We start from the raw sequence: 25,281 nt of genomic DNA, 5'->3' as shown, positions 1-25,281 counted from the left end.
CAGCCGCATAGCACAGGGCGATCAGCTCGGTGCTTTGTGACCGCCTGGAGGGGTGGGATAGGGAGGGTGGGAAGGAGACGCAAGAGGGAAGAGATATGGGAACATATGTATATGTATAACTGATTCACTTTGTTATAAAGCAGAAACTAACACACCATTGTAAAGCAATTATACTCTAATAAAGATGTAAAAAAAAAAAAAAATAATAACAAGAACAAATACTTTTGCTTTATTTTCCTCTTGCTTTCATACTAAATAACAGACCTGCTGTAGCAAGTATAACTCATTTGGTATAATTTAAGAATTTCAAGAAATTCATTAACATTCTCAGGCCACTAGACCATTATAGTAATTCATTATTATAGTACACATTAAAATGGTGTCTTCTTACAAACACTTTAGAAAACTGACAGTACATAGTAAACACCAATACATGCACACCCCATGACCCAACAACTCCACTCCCAAGTATATATTCAGCAGAAATGCATATATACACTCACCAAAAGACATGTATAAGAATGTTCTCCACAGCATTATTCGTAATTGCCCAGAAGCAGAAACCACTCAAATGCCCATCAATGGTAGAATGGATAAATTTTGTATATAATAAAACTAGATAATGAAATACTATTCAGCAATGAGAATGAACGAACTACAGATACATGCAACAATATGAATGAATCTCACTCTAGTAGGTTGAGTAACAGCCTCCTAAGATATCCAGGATTGAAGCCCTGGAACATGTAAATGTTACCGTATATGACAAAAGAGACCTTGTGGATATGATTAAATTAAGGATCTTGAGATGGGGGATTATCCTGGATTATCCAGGTGGGCCCTAAATGTAGATGTAGAGGAATATTTGACTATAAACAAGAGAAGATGATGTGATGATAAAAGCAGAAGCTTTGAACATGGAGGAAGAGCCCACAAGCCAAGGATTATAGGCAGACACTGGAAACTGAAAAAAAGACAAGGAAACAGATTTTCCACTCACAATTAATTTCCAGATTCAGGAACCAACCTCAGCTTTGGCCTAATGAAACTGATTTTGGACTTCTGATCTTCAGGACTGCAAGAGAATACGTTTGTGTTGTTTTAAATCACTAAGTTTGTGATACTTTGTTACAGTGGCATCAGGAAACCAATCACTCACAAATATAATGATGAGCAAAAAAAGAGTGTATTATGTATGCATTTACATAAAATAAAAGACAGGCAGAACTGATTTTAGAAGTCAGAATAGTAGTTACTTCTGGGGAGGAAGAAGAAGATAGTGCTGAGACAGGGGCAAAAGGAGGGATTCTGGGATGTTCTTAACACTCTGTTTCTTGATCTGAGGGCTGGCAAAATGAGTATGTTTAATTTGTGAAAACCCTTATTTATGTACTTATGTATGGTATATGTAAGTTTAAAAATTGATGCCTTTTCAACACTTACCTGATAATCTGCTGAAAAAGACATATATTCAAGGAGGTGGGGAAAATACTTACTAAACAATAACTTTATTTCTCAACAACCGTAAAGATTTTGTTTCTCTCTCCAAAGGATTTTTAAAATCTCAACAGACAGAATGTAATAGTTAACTGCTAAAAAATAAGCTAAGAGTAAAATACTGCTTAATTAGCTCTGTTATGCCTGCACCCTAGGACTGTAAATTACAAAAATACAAGTAAAACCACATTTTCTGAAATAACAGCAAACAGAGGAGAAAGTCAAGTACTATATACCAAATGATCAAAATGTCTTTTGGGCCTAGGATTCTTGAAACTAGTAAAAATGGTAATAATAGAAATCTCATGCCATTAATCTATATAGATTATTAAATATAAAAACAATTTATAAAACACATCAGATTTTATTGCTTGAAGAATATAGCATATGAAAATCACAAGAATGTCAAAATGAAAAGTCACTAGGATTCAAACATATAATACATTATCAGATGCAGTAAAATATTAATTAACCTGAACTCTGCATCAAAAAAAAAGTATGGAAAAATATCTAAGTTGTTTACATAAGAAACATATACTTAAAATAGAAAGTATAAGGATGTTACAGTACAAGTTAGAAAAGCCAACACTTATTAACTTATTATTTCTTAGACTAGACTACCTTTGGTACTTAAACTTTTAAAAAAACAATCCCTTCTATTTTGTCCAAATGCACTTCATGGATTCAATACCAACTTCAACTCAAAACATTAAGCAAGATTCACTTAGTTGTGGCATGGAAGAAGTGTATTTAATAAATGTATGACAATATTTCACTTTTTCTAAAACTGCAAAATATGATCATTAAGAAATCTAATACTTGTAAACTTCACTTATTTAGCTCTTCAATTAAAATTGGAATCCTGACATCTGCCATCTGTCTTTAGACCTGGTGAATATACAAATTTAAATGATTTGGCAACTGACATAGGAATTTAGATTACTTCATACTATCTTAAGTGGCTTTCCATTCAATACAAACAATAGGCCCGTTCTTCAACACACTGGATTCCTATAAAAATCACTACCATAGTTTATTTATTGGAACCAAATTAAAGCTTTTCCCTTGTAATGAGCAGGTTGAAACTATGTTTCATATAGGGCTGATCAATTATGATACACTTTCTTAAACAAAATAAAACAATCATTTTTTTAAAGCTCAATTATGATGGAGACAATGATGCCATTTCAAAAGGAAGCATTGGACACTCTAGGCCATCTAGTCAAGAAATTGTAAAAGTAATGCTAAAAACAAACAATAAGTAAACTATGACTACAAGTTAAATTACAAAAAAATCCGTCTTATAGCAAGCATGCTCATTAACTTTCATTTCTTTCCCCCAGCAAAGGTTTGAATATTCATGAACCTTAGTTAAACCAACGGAACCTAAGCAATTGTTTCACAAGTTCCAATAAACATGGATGGACTAAGCAAGTAATACTATTAACAATCATTGGAGTGAAATACTAAGAATCATGACAGTCCTCAAAACGGGGCAGTCTTTGAAATGTAATAGTGTAGCTCAAGATGAATTATGCTATAATAAAACTTTAGTTTTTACCTCTACATAAAACAAAATCAAAACATAACCTACCAAATTTTACAACTACTACTGAACATACTCACCCTAGTTTTTGAATGTCTTGTTTGAGATTTTTTAAAACAAGTATATTCATCTGAGCATATATATTTAGTGCCTGTATATATACTCATTTTAAAAGACAAAAAATCCAAATACTACAGAACTGAACTCTTTGTTTTTTCACCAGCTTGATCTAATATCTACTGCATCACATAGCACCTCCCCCCCAATAATTTAAAATTCCCAATTTTTAGTTTAGTTAAAAGGGCAGAGGAAATGCAAATGAAGATTTAGAGCTTCTGTATAAATTTCACTGTATTTTTATAAACTTGAAGTTTTCTGTAACACTGTTTATTGATCAAATAAAGGACTCACTGCTATCTAAAATTTCATAAACACCATTAAAAATTCAAAATTGATATTATACTGAGCCTTAAATTTTCAATAGTTAGAAGAGACAGTTTTTACATGAATAGCACACAATAGATGAAACTTAACGGCAGACAACCCTAGAATACCAATGGCAAGTCCACCAAGATGCATACAAAATTACAGATAAGCATTTCTTTCACTGTTTTCTTGTGCAGGGAAAAACATTTATAGAGGAAATAGAAACTCAGCTGGTGAATTTCAGATATCATCATCATCATCTTCATCCTGAGAAGATCCTGCCTGGTTAGATGCACTTGCTGAAGCAGCAGCAAGCTGTGCTTGTTGGGCAGCTTGCTGCATTTGAAGCCATTCCTGTTGGGCTAATTCTGCTTGTTGCTGTCTAGCCTAAACACAAAAAACATAAAAAAAAAAATAGTAATTTTTAAAAAAACCTACAACATGCACACTTTCATAAACTCAGTCATTATCAAATTTGGATATTTTCCAACCATGATATAGTTGTTGTACATGAGGACAACATGAACTCTATAAGGAAATATAATTAGAGGTTGCTTCTTCTCAATTTTCTTAAGGAGAGTTTCCAAAAGTTTCCATAAAGATTTTCGATAAAAGTTTCCTTTTATGCTACATAATGGTTCAACTGAAGAACCTAAAAAAATTTAAAGAAAAATCACAACATTCACTCTTTGGTTCCTTTTCCCTGTGTTTCTCTCTCTTCTGTTTCACTTGATTCTGCTGTCCTCTCAACTCATAATTTTGACGTAAACATTTGCAATCTAAAAATTATTTCTGTGGCTTAAAAGTTCACTAGTACAATACCTCTGTTAGGGAAAAGTACTGTACGTGAATGCACCAGCTACCTTGAATTTCTTTTAAGTTTCTATCACAGTTCCCTACTATATAGATACATCTCCTTCTTCCTCTGTCCCTCTCCCCTCTCTGTAAATACACACGTATGTACACACAAAGAAAATACTCTTCCCACATACACACTAGTGAAAATTATTTATCCAGTACTGAATTTAAGTGGGATAATTAAAATCCATTCATTTGAAATATCCTCTATAAAAACCACCACAGGATTTGAGAAATCAATATGTACACATATGCATTACATGCCCTATTGCACGAGCTAAGGCTCCTTCCCAATTTAATTTCATCCATTAGCAGAAAAACCACACCAAGGGAAAAATGAATCTGTTTTTGAAAAGATCATATAATTTCCCATTAGAGTTTACCAAAACAATGTTGTTTCTCCATTTCTGTCTTTTCTCAGAAGTATTCTTTAAGCCTGGCTCATACCCTCCTTTATGAATGGCCAATTGCTAGTCATCATTTAAAACACACATCAGTTTTCAGTTTTTCTTGGTCCTTCTAGGTCACATTTTCTGCTCTATTTCATATTCTATAATTCTCTATGCATTCCCATACCTATCCATTTTGTTCTCTAATTATGTAAGTATACATCTTTTTTCTCCACTAGAGTGGAGAATAGAAAATGTTTCCATATTCATTGTTGCATTCCCAACATACAGGCCCCCAGTAGTTTCTGACTGGATGAATGTTTTGTGGGAAAACAATGAGACTCAGCACAACCTTAAGATTTTACCATGTAAATTCCTAACTTTTCTTAATAATCTGTCATGAATGTATTATCCAAACATTCCTAGGGGAAAATTACTACACTTAAAAAAAAATCATTTAGGAACTTCCCTGGTGGTGCAGTGGTTAAGAATCCACCTGCCAATGCAGGGGACATGGGTTCGAGCCCTGGTCCTGGAAGATCCCATATGCCTCGGAGCAACTAAGCCTGTGTGCCACAACTACTGAGCCTGCGCTCTAGAGCCTGCGAGCCACAACTACTGAGCCCGCGTGCCACAACTACTGAAGCCTGGGCACCTAGAGCCCATGGCTCTGCAACAAGAGAAGCCACCACAATAAGAAGCCTGTGTACTGCAGTGAAGAGGAACCCCTGCTCGCCGCAACTAGAGAAAGCTGCGCTCAGCAATGAAGACCCAATGCAGCCAAAAATAAATAAATAAATAAAAATTGTTTAATCTGTAATTTAAAAAAAATCATTTAATTGTTACCAATTAAGTCCAAATTTCTCAGCCTAGAGTTCAAGACCCTCCAAATTACTGTCTGCCCCAATGTATTTCTCTAATATTCTTTCAAAACATTTGTCTTGTGCTCCAAAAAAAAACAAACCAAAAACACCCCTAGATAAACATAAAGTGTTTCCTAAATACACATCATACCCTCCCACTTTTGCTACCTTTACTCATGCTGATGGTCATTCTATTTGAAATCTGATTTTCACCTACTGAAATTCCACTCTTCCTTCAAGTCAAACTGAAATACTAGTTTCTCCATTAAGTTTGTTCCTGATTCCTTCCAGTATCATTCAGGGTCTAATCAGGAGATAGAAGTTACACTAGTCAGGGAAATAGAAAGAATGTCATATAAAAGATTATTAACCAAGTATAAAGGTGGTAACTAGGTAACTGAAAAGGCAAGAAATGAACACTAAGATATGTGGGTGGCAACTACAGGAAGCAGCCACCAACCCTAAAACTGGGGGAAACAAGGGAAGAGGCTGGGATTTTTAAAACTTGGAAGCTTAGAGGAGCAACCCATAGAAATGAAACTCAGACTTCTGAAGAAAGAGCATAAATTGGCTGGTACTACTACCATCTCTGAGCTTAGAGGAGGGCCTCAGGGTTTGAGACCCAAATCCTTGAGCAAGGGGATGCATGTTCAGGCTGCTTCTGTATTAGAGAAACTGCAAACCAGATTCAGTTCCCACTACAGGAAAAAAATGATGCAGCCAGGGTGATGCATTGCTGGGTTGCTCAAAGGAACCTGAAGCCAACTGAAAGTAAAAGAAAGGAACATGTGCCTTCTTTCACCCAGCCCTGTAATCTCCCTCTAGAGCCCCCTACTGGCAGCACAGTCTAAAGGAAGTCAGCTAGAAAACAGAAACGTGGTTTGCAGAGTACTGTGCCCAGTCTCAAAGCGGAACATAGAAAGGATGGTTTCATGCTGAGATAATTGCTTAGTAACTGGCACACTCCTCTATCATTAAAATCTAATGTGATATCTCTGTACTTGGGGATCTCTTTACATCTTCCTCATGAGACTAGTCAACCTCATAATACAGCTGTTAATATACCTATATTATACCTTCCCTACAAGACAAAAACGTTATTTGTGTTTTTTTAGGAAATTAAAGACCAGGTATTCTAGTAACTACTTCTACCTATTTTTATAAAGAAATATGAAAATATTTCCATAAAACACAGGCATGTTTACTTTTATGGCAGGAATACCCAGAGCTCAAAATAGACTAAGAACGCTTCACAGAAAATACTTGAAAATGGTAGGGCAAACCAAATATATTGATTTAATCAACTTAATAATACCTACTTTGTGGCCTAATCAACTATAAATAGATACAATTTTGTGGCACATACAAGATAATTCAAATAATTTCAAGTCTCTACACAGGTCTTATTGCAAAGTTGCTTTATCTTGTAGTTTGCTCAATGATCTACAAAGACATGTACTGGTTACACTAAAAATTTAACTGACTTTTAGGTATCATCACCCCATATCAGCACCCATACTTTTCTCTCTGAACATAAAAGCATTCCAGTGTCTTTAAAATCAACGTTGATTGGTAAATATTATTTGTATTCATTTCCACAAATTAAAAATTTCAGTGTAATTTATTCTGCTTTCTTTTTTTCCCTTTTGCTTCTCACCCAATCCATCCCCAGTATTTTCCTTCTAAAATGGAAGAGTGAAAGAGAAGTAAGGAGGCATATACTTCCTAATTCACTTCTTCTGGAGATTTTCATTGCGTTTTAAGTTTCTCACTTCCACACACTAAAATAACTCATTTATAATTTACAGCTAACTTTAATCTCAACATATTAGAGATTACCTCCTTTTCAAATATTTGCTGCTAACAGTGAAAGATAGCTTCAAATGAGGCTGCTATTGTTTTGGCATATAAAATAAAGTCTAAATGATTAAGTGAAATGAAAGTTATGTAAAAGATGTTATAATAATTTATCAGTTCCTTTTATATTTAAGACTAAAGTACTTTATGCTCTAGGAAAAAAAGTACTAAGCGGCTGCTATAATTTTACTTCTCTTCTGATTTTTCTCACAATAGCAAAGAAATACTAGGGTATTTTCACCCATAGGTCAGGGCAAGAAAGAAGGGAGATAAGGGGAAAAAAATAAAACAAAATAGATGACAAGGGTAGAGAGCTGAAGACAGATATGGCAGTCAGTTATTTTTCATTCATCTTTTTGCCCTAGAAACGATAAAGCATGTTCATTTCACTTAAAAGTTCCAAAATAAATTTAAGCAAACAAAATGGTGGCTAGAGCATTAGCACAGTATAGTAGAAAGAGCACAGGTTTTGGAGTCAAAAGGTACTTACCCTTTCATTTGTTTAAGTCAACCCTTCCCAGTACTAAGCTTCATAATGATAGGAACCATGTCTCTTTTTTATACTGTTAGAAGCCTAGCACCTAGCACTATATCTGGTAAATAGTGAAGACTTTAATAAATGTCTGTAGAACAAATGATCTGATCTCATGCAAGCTTCTCTATCTCTGAGTCTGTTTCTTAAGGCATAAATGGGTATAGTAAAATTTGTATTACTCATTAAGAACTCTGCCAAGTATATAACGTATTTAGCAGAGCATCATTTTCCTTTTATCAAATATTTCCTTTGGCACCCTGTAGGTGATCTGCAATAGTAGAGACTCAATAAATAATAGTCATTAGTTTTCTTTTTTTAAGACATCTTGCTATTTCATGCCTCTTTTTTTTTTTAATAAATAAATTTATTTATTTATGGCTGTGTTGGGTCTTCGTTGCTGTAAGCGGGCTTTCTCTAGTCTAGCTGCACGCGGGCTTTCTCTATTTGCGGAGAGTGGGGGCTACTCTTCATTGTAGGGCGTGGGCTTCTCACTGCGGTGGCTTCTCTTGTTGCAGGGCACAGTCTCTATGTGCACGGGCTTCAGTAGCTGTGGCACATGGGCTCAGTAGTTGTGGCTCGCAGACTCTAGAACGCAGGCTCAGTAGTTGTGGTGCACGGGCTTAGTTGCTCCGCAGCATGTGGGATCCTCCTGGACCAGGGCTCGAACCCATGTTCCCTGCTTTGGCAGGCAGATTCTTAACTACTGAACAACCAGGGAAGTCTGCCATCAGCTTTTTAAAAAAATTATCACTCCTCATTTGGTACCTCATATTCATATGGATTATAACAGTTTGCATGTGCTCATGCCTGCCTCAAAGGCTTTTCCACTTTAGCACCTATTTCATAGGTTGTTGTGAGGATTAAATGAAATAATACTGGTAAGTTACTTGGCAACATGATTAACACGTTTAGAACTCAAATGTTGGTAAGCTTTTATCTTCCTTATTAGTTTAAATGGTATCTGCTGTCTAGTGCTTGATAACACTTAAAATTCAAATGCTTTTAAATATAAACCAAACTGGTTGTTATGACTGCAAAGAGATCAGTTATGGTACTAATCTGGAAGAGATGACCTAAAATGGTATTTCCCAGTTCTAATGGTAATTACAGTAACTGGTAGCAATTCTTATTCTATTCAAACCAAACCTGTCTTTCAATTTCAAATGAGAAGCCAGAACTTTGTAGGGAAAAAACAATATCACCTTCTCCCCTCTTTTTTTTTAAATAATGGTGATATATATGTTCTTTAACCTCCTTGAACCTCAGAATTGTAATTTGGAACATCAAGGTTGAAGTAAATGATTTTCAAAAGTCTCTTCCACCCCTAGAGTTCTGTGCTTCCTTGACTTACCAACCCAACTCAGTCATCCATTCAACAAATAGTTATTGAATACTCCCCCTGTGCTAGTTACCATGTTAGGTGGGTGCTAGAGATACAACTAATAATGAGTCCTGCCCTCAGGGAGCTTACAGACTAATGGTAGGGACAGACATTTATAAATGACAATACAGCTCTATTCCCATGATGAAATAAGTATCTCTATGGAACTGAAACACTCCATATTTTACATCCTGTTTGCCATAGAACAACCTCTGGCCCAACGATTTAGGTCTAACTTTCAAGATCTTCCCACTGGAAAGTCAGTCAAATGCTTTATTTCAAAAAAGTATTTACATATAGACAGTTTGCTTGAGCAATCTGAGCATTTTAGTAGTACCCAAAAATGGAATGGATTATTTTTTAAGCTGTTATCATAAATTTTCAAGTTCATAATTCCTTGCCCCTGCCTTTGCAGGGTAGGTGGGGAGGAGGTACAGAGAAGAGAAAGTAAAAATACCGTTAAGGTACCTCAGCCCCAGCCAATAAGTTTTGCCTTGAACAGTGATTTGCATTCTTAATAATCAGGTTATTAAGCTCTCAGTCTTATGTGGAGTAAATATTCAGTCACATTCAAGAATCACTGTGCTCTGTAACTGTCTTCTCCCCAGCTTCAAGGAACCTGGCAGAGAAGAAGGAAACGCCAATTTTTCTCTCTCAATCTCTTCCTCTTGTTCTTGCCCTACATACCTGTAGGTATTCTAGGTGTTGCATCCCATCCCTGAGTGGAAAGGACTGATGGAAAGCTTTTTTGTGTTGGTCTTTGCCATCAGCATGGGGTATGTGTGCATACTGGTTGTGGTGTCTATTCACTCCATGTGGAAGCTGTGCTGTGTGGGCTTCTGCATCCCCTTATCTTCATCCCTAGGTATTTTTATTAGGTAATAAATGCTGCCAGCCTTTGTTGCCTCTACTATAACACCAAGGAACAGTGAACCATGGGGAGAACACGAGGGGTGAGATATACTATAGCAGTCATCTTTGGAGAATATGATCTTCCACAGAGGATAGCTCCGAAATGTGTTCCAGAGCTTGCTTCTATTTTGCCACCAAGGGGACCTGGAAGGGAATGAAGAAGGTACCCAGGATTCTAAGGATGGGCCAAGGCAGGCCCAGAAGATGGTACAGAGATAACATTGGTGAAATTCTAAGAGGCTAGCCACAAATTCCATTCAGTCCCAGCTCCTTGTGGTCCCCTCCTTTCTTTTTTTTTTTTTTTTTTTTGCGGTATGTGGGCCTCTCACTGTTGTGGCCTCTCCCGTTGCGGAGCACAGGCTCCAGACGCGCAGGCTCAGCGGCCATGGCTCACAGGCCCAGCCGCTCCGTGGCATGTGGGATCTTCCCGGACCAGGGCACGAACCCATGTCCCCCGCATCAGCAGGTGGACTCTCAACCACTGCGCCAGTAGGGAAGCCCCCCTCCTTTCTTAAAAAATAAAGGGATATTAGTACTTGTTGCTAACCCTTCACAGACTGGACATTAGAAATGTGACAGGCAAGAAAGGAGAAAAGTTTTCTCCCTTTTTCTGCTCCACTGGCCCTTCAAAGTTTTTAAGATTAGAATGTTTTAAAGGTGTATTAAAGTCCTAATTTAACTACAAAGTAGATGTTAATCAGATTTTTCTTATATGCCACTCGTCTAAAAATTTGATACAATATTTTCTCACCAGTCTATCATTTTAAATCTTAAGAATGTTTAGGTATACTTTTCATGCTTTTAAATGGCCATTCTGCCTGAAAAAACATCAAAATAAAATCTCAGTAGTTATTTGGAGTTGTTCTCAGAAAATAGGCTGCTGCAAATATTTGCTTTTATATAAAGTAAAAAACTAGCCAGACCTAACATCAGGCTCTATGATCAAACAATCAGCCACAGAAAGAAAATTTTGGGGGTATGTATGTTGACTAAGGAAATGATTTTAGAAACCAGTATGATTTGGGTTAGCAAAAAGGGTCAGATTCAGATGAAAATAATTTAAAACATGTTACTTACTTTTGCAAATAATTCCTGTTGCTGTCTCAATAACTCTTCTTCAGGAATGCCAAGGTTTTCCAAACGAGAACTGGCCTTTCTTCTTTTTAATGCTACTGTCTTGCATTCTTGTAAGACTTCTTTTACTTCACTGATATAAGAGCCAAAGCCTAAACTTTCTAGTGCTGGGGAAATGAAAATATGAAAACATGAAAAAGTGGTAACAACACAACTTTTTCTCTCACCTATGGAACATTAAGTTTGGTGAGGGTTTTGGGCTGGGTGTTGGAGGGGAAGGTTGTTGCTTTCTAATAATTTTACCTATTTTATAGCTGCACAACAATCATCGGTATGGCTAAGAAAATATTTTATCAAACTTTCTTAATATTAGATGGCAAATTAGTTAAAACTTAAGGAACATTTCAAGGCACTGGCCTTCACTTTTCCTTTTCTTTCTAATTTTTTAAAAACCAAAGCATTTCCTGGAGGAAAAAAAAAGTCCAATGTAAGAACATGTGGTTTTAGTAAGAAAACATTTTTCCTATACCACTCATAGTAAATCAACCATTAAGTCATCACTTTCTCAAAGAATACAAAAAGAGCAAATGTTTGGAATATATTTGTTAATAAAACATATTTTGTACCATTTGGCTTAGAAAAAGTAGGCTGGTAACACATGCTCTAACTTTCAGCAGGATAAGATGAAAGAACAGATAAGTTCTTTTGTCTAATATACCAACAGGAAACTAGTATTTTTAGCAAAGACATTCAAACTGCCAAGTTTAAGAAATACTGGTGGAAAGAGCTTATGAAATTCAGCATTTATATTCAACCAAAGTTTCCCTTGAAAATAAAACTTAACAGGAAACACTATAAAAATATTTAAAGTGACATGGCAGAAAAACTGGGATAAAGGAAGACTATAAGGATGGAAGAAACATTAACAAAAAATTATCTCCCTTTATTTTTTCACATTTAGAAAGAAAAATTTGTAAGAAAAAAAGGCCTTCTGTAATCCAGAAAGACAAAGCATAAAATTTCCTTTTGGCTCACGGTATTTAAGATTATATAGTTTTCTAAATGTTAAGGCCCCAAAATCATATTTTGCTTTCTGAGCCACTGATGAAATATAGGTGGTGAAAAACACAGTAAATGAACTTAAGTTAGTTCATCAGTTCTTACAGTCTTTCAACAACTATGATGAGCCAGACTCCCTCAGTAAAGATGACCTAAGTTCCAACTTTAGGAATTTGCTCTTCAAGGAGAATACCAAATATACCTTTAAAATCTACATTCCCACATAAGCTGTGTTTTTTTAGGCATTTTGAATGACTTACAACTTTAATTATTTCATATATTAAGCTGTTTTCATAAACCGTCTTTAGAAATAATGTGATGCCAAAAAGCAGACTGCTATTACTTGAATTTTAATTAACTTACAGACCCTCCCCTTGTTCCCCCCAAATTTAAATAAGACATTATTCTGAGTTCTGTTTACCAAATTAACCACCACCTAATCCCTGGCCTCAAGGAGTTTGGAGTATAGTAGGAAATTAAGTGAAAATTAGGCAGCCTGAATTTTTTACTTGAATTGACAGACATTATTTTTTAAGTGTCAATGCTAGAAGCCAAAGTTTTATCTTTTCTCTCTTTTTATAAAATAAATTTATTTATTTTTGGCTGCATTGGGTCTTCGTTGCTGCGCGCAGACTTTCTCTAGTTGCGGCGAGCAGGGGCTACTCTTTTTTTTTTGGCTGCGTTGGGTCTCTGTTGCTGCGCGTGCGCTTTTCTCTAGTTGCGGCGAGCGGGAGTTACTCTTCGTTGCGGTGCACGGGCTTCTCATTGGGTGGCTTCTCTTGTTGCAGAGCACAGGCTCTAGGCACGCAAGCTTCAGTAGTTGTGGCACTCAGGCTCAGTAGTTGTGGCGCACGGGCTTAGCTGCTCCACGCCACGTGGTACCTTCCTAGATCAGGGCTCGAACCCGTGTCCCCTGCATTGGCAGACGGATTCTTAACCACTGCGCCACCAGGGAAGCCCCAAGCAGGGGCTACTCTTCATTGCGGTGTGCGGGCTTCTCATTGCGGTGGCTGCTCTTGTTGCAGAGCACAGGCTCTGGGCGCGCAGGCTTCAGTAGTTGTGGCTCACGGGCTCTAGAGCGCAGGCTCAGTAACTGTGGTACACGGGCTTAGTTGCTCCGCAGCATGTGGGATTTTTCAGGACCAGGGCTCGAACCTGTGTCCCCTGCACTGGCAGGCGGATTCTTAACCACTGTGCCACCAGGGAAGTCCCTCTTTTCTCTTTTTTAAAGGCACAAGCATAGTAGTGCATTTTCAATACTGGCTGGAGACAGTACCAAAAGAAATCAGTAAATGATTTAAGGTGTCCCACCACATTCTAAAGAAAAGTCTTATTTTCTTATTCTAAAGAAAAGTTTTGGGCTTCCCTGGTGGCGCAGTGGTTAAGAATCCGCCTGCCAATGCAGGAGACATGGGTTCGAGCCCTGGTCCGGGAAGATCTCACATGCCGCGGAGCAACGAAGCCCGTGTACCACAACTACTGAGCCTGCATGCCACAACTATTGAGCCTGCATGCCTAGAGCCCGTGCTCCGCAACAAGAGAAGCCACCGCAATGAGAAGCCCATGCACTGCAACGAAGAGTAGCCCCCACTCGCTGCAACTAAAAGAAAGCCCGAGCACAGCAACAAAGACCAAACGCAGCCAAAAAGAGAAAAACAAATACCGTATGCAAGCAAAAAAAAAAAAGTCTTATTTCCTTAGCCCTACAACAAGGTTCTCCAAGATCTAGCCCCACTTACCTTCCCAGCTTTATTTCTGCCATTAAATCCCTGCATACTTTGTTAAACCTGACCGCTCAATGTTTCCCAACAGGCACCAGTTTCCCACATTCGTGCTGACAGTAATTCATTCAAGGCCTGGATCAAACTATATCTTCAAATTAAGCTTGCCTGATCCTCCTAGACAGAAGTAATCTCCCCCTTTTGAAATAAGATAGACTTAGAATTTGGAACTTGGTTGTCACTGTATTTGTATAACCTTGGATATGTTGCTTAATATCTCTAAGCTTCAATTTCCCATCTGTAAAATGAAAACAGCATCTATTTCCTAATATCTTCCTACAGCCAGAAGCACTATAGTGGTTAAGCTTGCAGCCCCACAGGGACTGACTCCCAACTCTGCCTCATATTAGCTGTGTGAGTCAGGGTAAGTTCCTTCACCCCTGTTCCTCTAAAACAAGAATAACAGTACCTACATCTCATCAGATCAGGTTGCTGTGAAGAATAAATGAATATAAACAAAGAGCTAAGAACACAGGCTGGCCCACAGAAGGAGTAAAATTAAGTATTCACTCTTATATTTTTAATACTTTAAGGACTGTGGAAATCAACAAGTGATTAACCTATGGCATTTAACAACACAGTGTCTAACATGTAAGAGTCCCTTAACTCGGACATATTATTCATCTTTTATTCATCTTTTTGTTGTTGTTGTTGTTCAGAAAACATTTAGGGGAAATTTAGGGTGAAATTTAGGGTGGAAATTTAGGGTGCGCACATTTCTTAGTTTATAATTCTACCACTTCAGAAAGAGCAATAATTTTACTGAAAATATTTAATTTAAAAAACATCACTCAAGAACTACTATGACTTTTCAGATGGGGAAAGCAAGCCCCTGGGAGGGCGAGAGCCCAGTCGGGCAGCTACTGGGGGAGAGGCTGGGTGCCACTGATGTTTGTGGCTTCACTCAGCAGGCCAACTGCCCCCTCCCTGAGGCCACTCAGAAGTCACTGGGTGGGGAAGGGGCGTTCAAGAGGTAAACATGATTCCAGCAGGGGACAGCCCCAAGGTCCCAAGGGAGGGCTGGTCGGGGCAACGGCTGCCTGGACAGGCATCATCTTCACGTGATGAGATGAGAAGGATGAACGTGAAGACCTTCTTCCAGCCCCTATGTGAGTGAGAGTAGATTCAGAAAACTGCCGCTACGTGGCAGCAGTCACGGCTTTACTGTTCACCAGCTTCCCAGTTGAAGGGTTGTCAGGGCACACAGGGGCACACGGCCACAAAACACGGCATCTTAAATAATTTCCAGAACATGATATAGCACAGCCCCAGCCTCTCCAGCAGGAGACTTCGCTACAGTTTAGGGTAATATTCTGATGATGTGGGGCTTCTTGCAGCTCCCCAGTCACCTTCCATGAGTTGGGGGGAATCATCTAAACGGACCCCGCTTCCCGGAGCAGAGGCCTAGCCGTCGCACTGCACTTCCGCCTGGAGCTCCTTGGTGACGTAGTTGGCCAGCATCGCCAGCAGCTGCTGCTGCAGGGCCTCACTGCCCATGACCAGGATGGTCAGCTGCACAGCGTCTGTCCATTCCAGGCGCCTGACGATGGCAGTGGCTTCGTTAAGGAGCTTCTGCTGCTCAGGAGGTGGCAGCTCCATTATGATCTGAGGAACTGGCTTAAACTGTCCACTTGTCATCCAAGCGCCTAACAAACCCCCGACGGCCCCCCCAACGGCTAGTCCTGGTGACCCGCCCACCAAACCACCAACGAAGGCCACGGCCCCTGTGACCAGGCCGCCCCTCCCGGAGTGCTTGACGGCCGCCCGCATTTTCCTCTCCTCGGAGACGGAGCACAGGAGCCTCATGATGTCCTCCACCGCGACGGGCATCGCAGCAGACCTGCAGAGGCGGCGCCGCGAGGTCACAGGCTGGCAGGCGCCGGGACTTTTTAAATTCATCTATATCTTTTCTCTTACACTTAAGAGTATGCTAGTAAGTATACAGGACCTAAATAAATGTATAGCTATGCATTATCACACCATTAAATTCAAGCTGAACAAGTATATTAAATTTACTAAATTAACAAGTCAATACACTTGAGAGAACTCTTCAAAATGTCATGAATCACTAGACTAGACATTAAAAACTTCAATCTACCTTAAACCATGGAGGACTTGGGTTAAAAATTAAAAAACAGAAACAAAAATCTCACTTTTAAACACATCTAAGGTTGAAAACACTGTTTTAAAAAAAAAAAACTGCAAGTAAGTCCAAGGTTAATATTTAATATTATTGAAAGAGCTATACTCTCAATGCTGAGTACACTGTACTCTCAATAAAATGGTTCAACAGGAGCAGCCATAAATTTAATTTCAAAACTGCATTGACTTTAATCCTAATTTTAAACACATTTTGGCTAACGGATATGAGTAACTGGACACAGCATTTTCTAAATGGGGATATTTTACATCACCTGTTATCATGTAGTAATAACATCCCTATTTTACATAAAGGAGAATCTTGAAGGATAAGGAAAATGGCTCCTAAGCAGGGCCATCAGTTAACAGTTGTGCAGGTGGTTCAGTGTACAACAGCAGCATATCTGAGGAGAGCCATTCACACTGTAAACATCATAGATTTGTATGCTTATTATAGCACTTTTTCTGGCAGATGGTAGTAAAGGTTTTTAAGGAAGGAGTGTCTCAACAGCCATTTATAATAAAAACTCTCCAGAAAGTGGGCATAGAAGGAACCTACCTCAACATTCTAAAGGCCATATATGACAAACCCACAGCAAACATCATTCTCAATGGTGAAAAACTGAAAGCATTTCCTGTAAGATCAGGAACAAGACAAGGGTGTCCACTCTCATCACTATTATTCAACATAGTTTTGGAAGTCCTAGCCATGGCAATCAGAGAAGAAAAGGAATCCAAATTGGAAAAGAAGAAGTAAAACTGTCACTGTTTGCAGATGACATGATACTATACATAGAAAATCCTAAAGATGCCACCAGAAAACTACTAGAGCAAATCAATGAATTCAGTAAAGTTGCAGGATACAAAATTAATACACGGAAGGAGTGCCTTTTTCTAATTTGTACAAAGGGATTTTATGGACTATTGATGGCCCTCGCTCTAAGGATCTCAGAGTAAAAGTCAAAAAAATATATATATATTTTAAAATTTGTGGCTAAAACATATATCACTTGTTTCTCAGAGGTCTGTCTGCTACCCTCTGCCATCTACCTTAAAACTGTACCCAGAAAAGTGCATGGCATATTAAGGAAAAAAAAAAACACTTAGCATGTTTTTTTCAATTTGAGAGACAGATATTAAGACAACTACTTAAAAAAAAAAAAGGTAAAAATGTCCACCCAACAATTTTAATACAGTTGTATCTTATATTTTACCAAAAATGATGTACTCCTCAAAAGTTTTGTTATAGGGCTTCCCTGGTGGCACAGTGGTTGAGAGTCTGCCTGCTGATGCAGGGGACACGGGTTCGTGCCCTGGTCCGGGAAGATCCCACATGCCGCGGAGTGGCTGGTCCCGTGAGCTATGGCCGCTGAGCCTGCGCGTCTGGAGCCTGTGCTCCGCAACGGGAGAGGCCACAGCAGTGAGAGGCTCGCGTACCGCAAAAGAAAAAAAAAAAAAAAAAAAAAAAGTTTTGTTATAACATGAACTTGTGTGAATTACTTTATACTTCAAATGCATAATGCATGCTTTTCATTTGAAAAAACTAAAATATAAAAAAATAGCGTTCTCTAATTTCTCTATTTTCTTTTGTTTGTATGTTAGGTGATGGAGGTATGGAGGTGATGTAGTTAGCTTAAAATATATTAAGAGGATGTAGGCCAAAGTGACTTCTTGGCTTACTGGCCTGACAAAGACCCTTAAGAATCATGCCCTCTATGGTATCATCACTCGTGGGAATCTGGGACAACAATGAGAGACGGATGGCAGAGCAAGAATCAAATATCATTCATCTTTATATCCTTAGCAGTATCTAGTACAGTGCCAAGTACACAGTAATATTCAAAAGTAACTGCTGGGTGGCAGAAGGAAAACAAAAACAAAAGACATCAGTTTTAAAGAAAACAGTAAAATCCTAACTTGAAAAGCACCTGATTATGTGATAAATTGTGCAATGTAAATTACATGTCCCTTCAGAAAAAAATTTCAGTATGGATGATTATTTAGGCAATACAATATCATTCTTATTATTATTACAACTTCTCTGCAATCACTCAGATCCTCTGATTTCAAAACTACTCCACATCCACTTTCCAAAACAGACTGTGGTTTAGGCTTTAGAGCAAGATTCTCAAAGTGTGGTCCATGGACTTGTGCCAGAAATGCCTGTAATGGTCTGCAATGAGTTAAGTACAGAAATTCAAAGTAAGCATTTTAAGAACCTTCACGGCAAAATTGTAACTATGTGAAGTGATGGCTGTGTTAACTAATTTTATTGTGGTAATTATTTCATAATATATACACACATCAAATCATTACATTGTAAACCTTAAACTTACACAATGCTACATGTCAATTATATTTCAAAAAGCTGGGGGGAAAAAAAAAGAAACTTCATAGCAATTTGACAAAGTAATTTTATTTCTATTGAATGCAGTATCAAAAAATTTCATTTTGTTTTTCTAGTGATCCATTTTTTTTGTATTTTACCAAAGTACCAGTGTGAGAGGGATTATAATTTTTTTTAAAAAAGTCCTTCAACACAGAGCTTGGAGCAACACAACTGCTGAAGAAGTGAATCCTCGGAGACTTTTTCAAACTTTCACTACTTTCAGTTACTATTCTCAAAAACATGAGAAAAAAAAATGTAGCAAGAGATTTAAAATGCAGAAATAAAATAATATCACTTAAAATCTTCTTATTTACACTTTGTCTTTACAAATGGCATCATGATGTAAGGTTAAACATAACAGACTTTCAGCTTTATATTTCCATCAGTATCACTATAAAGTTTTTAAATTATTATTTGTTGTAGCATATTTCATGTAAGTTTCTCAATCCTGACAGATTCTCAGTAATTGCTAATTATACCTGAAACCATTAAGTATTATTTATACATAAATGGGGAAACCTTAGTTAACAGATTTGCCTAAGGCCAGACTCCGGTACAGAACCTGCAGCTCCTAACACTCAATGTCAATTCTTTCCATAATGCAACAGAACATGTTAGTACTCATTTAAAGATATGTGTTCACAGAAACCCGCAACGAAATAAAAGGAACACCTTATAAGCTTAGAACTCCCTCTGTTTTGTGTATGTGATCTTCAAAGTCCATGTTCTTAAACTAAAAATAAGCAAAATAGTTAGATAATTTTTAAAAATTTTAACTAGGTTATATAATTTCAGATTTACTGGCAATAAAATTATTTTAACTTCTGCATGCATTTTACAGAACTGCCTCAAATGCTTAATTTGCCCTGACAAGGTAAAGCAAAGTGGCAAGTGAACAAGTGAAATGTTCTGAAGCAAAGTTTAGTTCATTAAACTTATTACCAAAAAAATCCAAACTTCAACATGTGAAAATCAAACCACTTTAAAACGTACATTATTCCACTTGGCTATATCTTACATTCTTAAATAATCAATGTTGACAGAACAGCATAAGAAATGTCATACTCAGCTTTCTAGAGTCTATAAACACACACTTTAAACACCTAAAAAAATACACACCTTAAGGATTTCTTTTAAAAAATTTTAATCACTTAAGACAAAAGTTTCTTTAAATGATTAAGCAATATGATATCAATATGAGATTATAAATGTATAAAATCTATTCCCCTAACTGGGGAGAATTTGGGGCTAAAATGTAGGTCCTTATCCACTTAACAAAGGCAAAATTAAAAGAAAAAAAAAAAGGTAAATTTATAAGGCTGTAGCAGGTTAATGCATGATTTTTTTTTAAATTAATAAATCATCCTCAGTACACAAGGAAAATGCTTTCACTGGAACTTTTTGACTCATATGTTAAACTGAATTTAGCATATTCCAAAGTTGAACTGTTTAGCATACTGTTCACTACAGCTGCACTTTTCTTCCATCATGTCAATCAGAAATCTAAATATATCCTAGAAAAGAATAAACTCTACCCAAGAAGACAGATTGTAATGTGTTTTTAGATTTTTGGAATGATCCCCACTTCTGTGGTATAAACAAATGTTTAGGCAGATCCTTTTGAAATCTTTTGCAATTTTCATTAGAAAGACAATGTTGATAAAAGATCCTTTTTCTCTTTTATGAGTTGTAAAAGGTAATTACAGCTATTTGTGTTGGATAATCTTGTGAAAGGCTTGTGACAACTGCACATACAATGTAAAAATAAAAACACAAGAGGAAACATAGACAACTTGGCTTTCATTTTACTTCAGAGTACACCAAACAAGTAGAAGAAAACACTAGCTTTAAAATCAAATACACTTCTTCCTAGGGATTTTTTTTCTCCTTATGTACTGAAATGGAAATGGCAGAGTATGTTTTAAATCTACTTCCTACACATCATTAAGGATCAAAAATGAATCATTTAATCCTTTTGTCAATATTGACCATAAAATACTGCATATGGTGAATATGAGCAGATGTGTCCTCTACTTCAGAATAACAGGGAAGTCACCTTTTAAAAAGTTAAATTTTAAAAATAAAATGGTAGACAACCGCCTGCCTACCAAAATTAAATTAATCATGATTTTTTTTCTGACTTCAAAAGCAATCAAGAAATTGTTAGAATTTTAATTGGGTTATTATAAAAAGCAAGTTATCACGTCAAATAGAATGCAACCTTTTCATAAGAGTATATGTACAAGTCACAGAAAGTGCTTCCCAAAACATTATGACTAGTAAATGTCTCCCCATCCCTGAAACAAACCATCAGAATATGGTCCCCCAAATCCCTATTAACTGAACTAAATCCTTTCCAAGATGAGAGAAGAAACTGTTAAACTTTCAGAACTGCTGTTCAATAAAAGCTGAAGCGTTTACATCTAAATCGGGATGACAGCAGGAAACAAGTGGGAAATATTCCATGAAAAACATCTCACAATCTTTCAACCCAAGCTTTAAAAATCTATCTCCATGGAACAAAGCAAGCTACAGAAAAAAGGAAGAAAGTAAGGAAGGAGGGGAAGGAAAATTAAAGAACACTGCCCCTTTTCTTACAGAATAGAACTGGAGTGCTTTGGCAACTTGTTGATTAACGTTAGGACCATGAAACCATTTTTAAAGCAGAAAATATACTCTACCCAACCCTAATAAACTTTACAACGTTGAACATGCACGTTAAGAATATTTTTACTCGTGTTCTGAAAATTCATCTTTTCCTCTACACTGGTGAAAAGGTCGGGTGGGGAAGGGGTACCCTTTCCACTCATGCTTGAACTTCCGGTCTGAATTCTAATTCTCCAAGGCAGAACTTCTGGGTTCCTCTCTCAGTTGTCATGATCTAGGTTCCACTTTAGGCAGGCACTTTCTCAGTTGTCACGTCTAGCTTCCACTTCAGGTAGGCAAAATTCTTGTTGCTTGGGCTTACCTGGCTGTAAGTTGAGATCGCTGCTACTACCTTATTTGGGGGGATGTTAGCTGACCTAATCGTTTGAAACCCTTACCTGCATTCGCTGTTTGAAAAGGACCACGAGAATATTACACAGGGATTTTAAGGCACCGGCTGCTTCTATGCCCGCGCAGCTTTTTCAGTTATCAGTACTAACCAGGGGACAGGACTGAAGGCTTTGACATGAACGGGTCACGCGATTAGCACTGTCCCCGGCCCCTCTTTGAAACAAAATCCCACACATACCACTTACCTTGTATGACGTGCTCTGGCGAGATGGTCTTCTTTTCCGATTTATTGCAAATCTCATTGGCTTCAGAAGATATAAGGTGAATGAATTCAGTGCAGCAGTTCACCACCAGCTCCCGGGCATCGTTGGCCACCCGGACATTGGGGAGAGTCTCTTTAATCATCTTATTGATAGCAGCTCTGGGTATAGTGAGATCATCATCGTTTCCAGATGAGGAAGCCATCGTACCTTCCTATCTCTCGCGCCCGACTTTGAAAACTCCCCCAGTTCTGGTCCACTGCTCCACGAAGATTTTTCAAAAGGCTGCCCTCGGAGAGCAACCCGGGGGGCGCTCTGAGAAGAGGGTGCAGAAAATTAAGGGGCGAGGGGTTGGCTCGAGAGGGCGTGGAACACCCGCGTGTGTGAAAGATTCAGGGCGAGGCTGGGAGCAAATTTGGGGGGGGGGGGCTGAGGATTCTGGGGACAGCACTGCCCAGGTCGCAGAGGGGAAGGCTAGGTGGTCCGGAAATCTGAGCACTGGAGAACCCCCTTCGTGTCTCCTCTGCGGGGCGTGCGCTGTCGCCTAACCGGTTCCCCAACGGCGCCGGAGCAGAGGCAAGGTCCAGGGGCACTGGTCTGGCCGCGGTACAGGACGGACACCCAGCGGGCTGGGCTCTATAGAGCCGGAGCCCCCGCTGCCAATGCCGCCGCCGCCAGCAGCCGCTGCTGCCGCCTCAGCCAAACCATCCTTGAGACACCCGCGCCGCCGCCTCACAACATGTCGGCCGCGGCCGCTGCTGTAACCGGGGCGGCCTCCGGGGAACAAATACGGTCAGAACCAGGCACAAGGGGAGCGGCAGTGGCGCCGCTGTGGCCGTTTAGCCTGAACGCAGATCGCAGAAGCCAAAGCCGCGGAAACGGTGGTCCGTCCCTCCAGAAGCCAGAGAAGGTTTGCTGGAAGCCTCTCCCGATACCCTTTGCGCTACCGGAAGCCTCGCCCCCACATGTTCACCCCTCCCTTCCAGACCGACTTCCGGGTGTGGCTGCTGCCCTTCCCCCACCCGCGCTGGCGGGAACCGCCTGTTCTCTCCGCCAGCGGCTTCCGCCTGCCGCTGTCCCGGCACGCGTCCTGGCATCCCGCCTTTTACCAGGAACAGTGGCCGGGCGAGCGCGCGCCTCGCGGTACCGGGGAGCCCCAAGCACGCGCCGGGGTTTCGGCGCCAGACTCGGGTTGGGGTGGGTGGGTGGCCAGGCGAGGGTGGATCGCCGCCACTACCTTCTCTCAGCCAGCTGAGGCCTCGGAATCCTTTCCTAGCCAAGTTTGGAGACAAAGGAGCGCTGGATTTCGTTAAAAGAACTCTTTACTAACCTTCAGGAGCCCGAATTGAGGTTGAAAGGAAGGGGAACGAAGCCGAGGCTCGGGAGTGGGATGCGGGCAAAGCAGAACCCCGTGTGCCTGGGTTTGCATCGTCCGGAGGAAAAAGCTTTTGATAATATCTAATAGACGTTATTCGGCTCAAAGCTCTCTATGGTCCTCCACCCATTTTCTGGTTTTATGGGAAATGAAACATTCAGATAAGTGACTTGCCCTCCCAGCCACTACTAATAGCTAAGCTGGAAACTAGAAATAAGATGCAACGTAGTGGAAAGGCGTAGTGTACAATGAGCCAAATTACAAGGTTCCAGCTTAGACGTTTTTCATGTTGTATTGCACGTTGGCTTCTGATGAGGCGGAAAAAAAGTGTTAAAGTATCTTAACTCTGATTTTTGCTTCTCTCCAGGGAAGCAAACGTGTGTCAAGTTCTTAACAAAAATTGCATTATTTTTAAAAACTAAGTTTGCCATACTGTCATTTTGAAGAAGAGGCTGTGTTATATAAATAGCAGCGTGTTGCAATTTCTAAAAAGTAACCAAGATACCATTTAAATCAGTTTAGGCACTTTAGTTAATGGGATACTTTGTTCTCCATACATTGGCAGCAGCTGGCTTGTTTGAAATGTTTTAAAGTTTTTTATTTCGGTGTAAGACCCTAGATGTGGCACCTTGAGGAGACCGACCTTACACTTTTTTTTTCATTTAACGTTTTCTCCAGTACACTTGCAGGTTCTTTAATTTCTTAAGTGTAGACACTTGTTTTTCAGTGTTCCTAAGTTTAGTCAAAACAAAATTTCTTTGATAAAACAATATTTTTAAAATTTTCTTCAAAATAGGAATGTGAAGGAATGTGTTGGCGCAGATGTTGGCTCTCTATTGTGTTTTTGTAAGTCAGTTTACTGTTAATTTAAAGAGTTATACTGTCTAAATTTATCTCAGCCTTACCAAGTTTGTCAGACTGAAAAAGCTAGCTAGCAAAAAATGTCCCCCAAATTATCACATTATTATCACTGACCCAGATATTATCATTCCTGAAAAAATGTAATAGTGATAGTCATGCTTGTTCATGTAACACTTATGCTACGTAGGCTTATAGAGTTATGATACATAAATCAGTAGAGCATATGTGTTAAGTTGTTATTCCAGTAATGGTTTATCACTACAGGGTTCTGTGGTAGCATAAACAAGAAATGTGTAGTAAAGGAACCTAGGTTCCAGTCCCAGTTTTTCGTTACTTTAGACAGGCCACTGTCCAAGTCTCATTTTCTTCAACTAGGAATGGAAATAATATATAACTCAGAAGATTCAAAGTCAAGTGAGACTATGCAAAAGCACTTTTAACATTATGAATTATTATACAGATGTGTTTATGATTGTCATCTTTACCAGGTCTGGGCAGTCTTCAACTAATAATAAGCCATACATAACATGGCTGAGAGAAAATTTAATTAAATATAAATAGTGGGGTGATATTGTAACAAAGTGGTGTCTGGCTGCTTGCCGCTCAAAAGCCAATAAAGGGGCAAGGTTGGTGGACAGGAAAGTTTGCTTTGTTTTGGATGCCGGCAAACGGGGGGGGGGGGGGGGGGGGGGGGCGGGGTGGGGGGGGGCGGGGGGGCGGGGAGGTTGGAGGGCAGACGCCTGTCCAAAGACCGACTCCCCCCCGCCCCCTACAGCCAGTGAGCAAGAACTTTTATAGGTTGAGGGAGAGGGCTACGTGCAGAAACAGTACAGTCAGCTCTGACAGTCATCTTGAAATTGGCCATGCGGTGGTCTGACCAGCATCATCTTGGTTTTTTTAGGTACAGTGAATCTTCAGTTCCATGGTCGGTTCGTTCCCATTTCCTTGAGGTCAGTTCTTGGAATTGTGGCAGGGTATGTCATGGCTACAGTCTGGGCATCATGTAGTTAACTTCTTCCACCTGGTGTGGGTTTCAGTATCTAGAAGACAGCTCACAGGATACGGCTCAGAATATTATCTAT

The 25,281-nt window shown here is 39.0% G+C and overlaps 2 protein-coding genes across 2 annotated transcripts; both read right to left on the bottom strand.

Moving 5' to 3' along the window:
* Window positions 1-211: 211 nt before the first annotated feature.
* On the bottom strand, window positions 212-22,908 carry DR1 (down-regulator of transcription 1). Its single transcript, XM_032642405.1, has 3 exons — window positions 21,949-22,908; window positions 11,342-11,505; window positions 212-3,856 (listed from the first exon to the last, which is right to left on the bottom strand). The coding sequence occupies exons 1-3, from the start codon at window positions 22,166-22,168 to the stop codon at window positions 3,710-3,712; spliced, it is 531 nt and encodes a 176-aa protein (XP_032498296.1). The 5' UTR covers window positions 22,169-22,908; the 3' UTR covers window positions 212-3,709.
* Window positions 14,750-17,570, bottom strand: LOC116759077 (protein C19orf12 homolog). The gene has a single exon (XM_032642415.1). It carries the CDS (start codon window positions 16,075-16,077, stop codon window positions 15,583-15,585), a length of 495 nt encoding a protein of 164 aa, XP_032498306.1. The 5' UTR covers window positions 16,078-17,570; the 3' UTR covers window positions 14,750-15,582.
* Window positions 22,909-25,281: the final 2,373 nt, after the last annotated feature.

Source organism: Phocoena sinus, chromosome 1 (genome assembly GCF_008692025.1).
Source record: "Phocoena sinus isolate mPhoSin1 chromosome 1, mPhoSin1.pri, whole genome shotgun sequence".
Lineage (NCBI taxonomy): Eukaryota > Metazoa > Chordata > Mammalia > Artiodactyla > Phocoenidae > Phocoena > Phocoena sinus.
The sequence above is the reverse complement of the archived record's forward strand: the minus strand, read 5'-3'. Positions and strand labels throughout refer to the sequence as shown.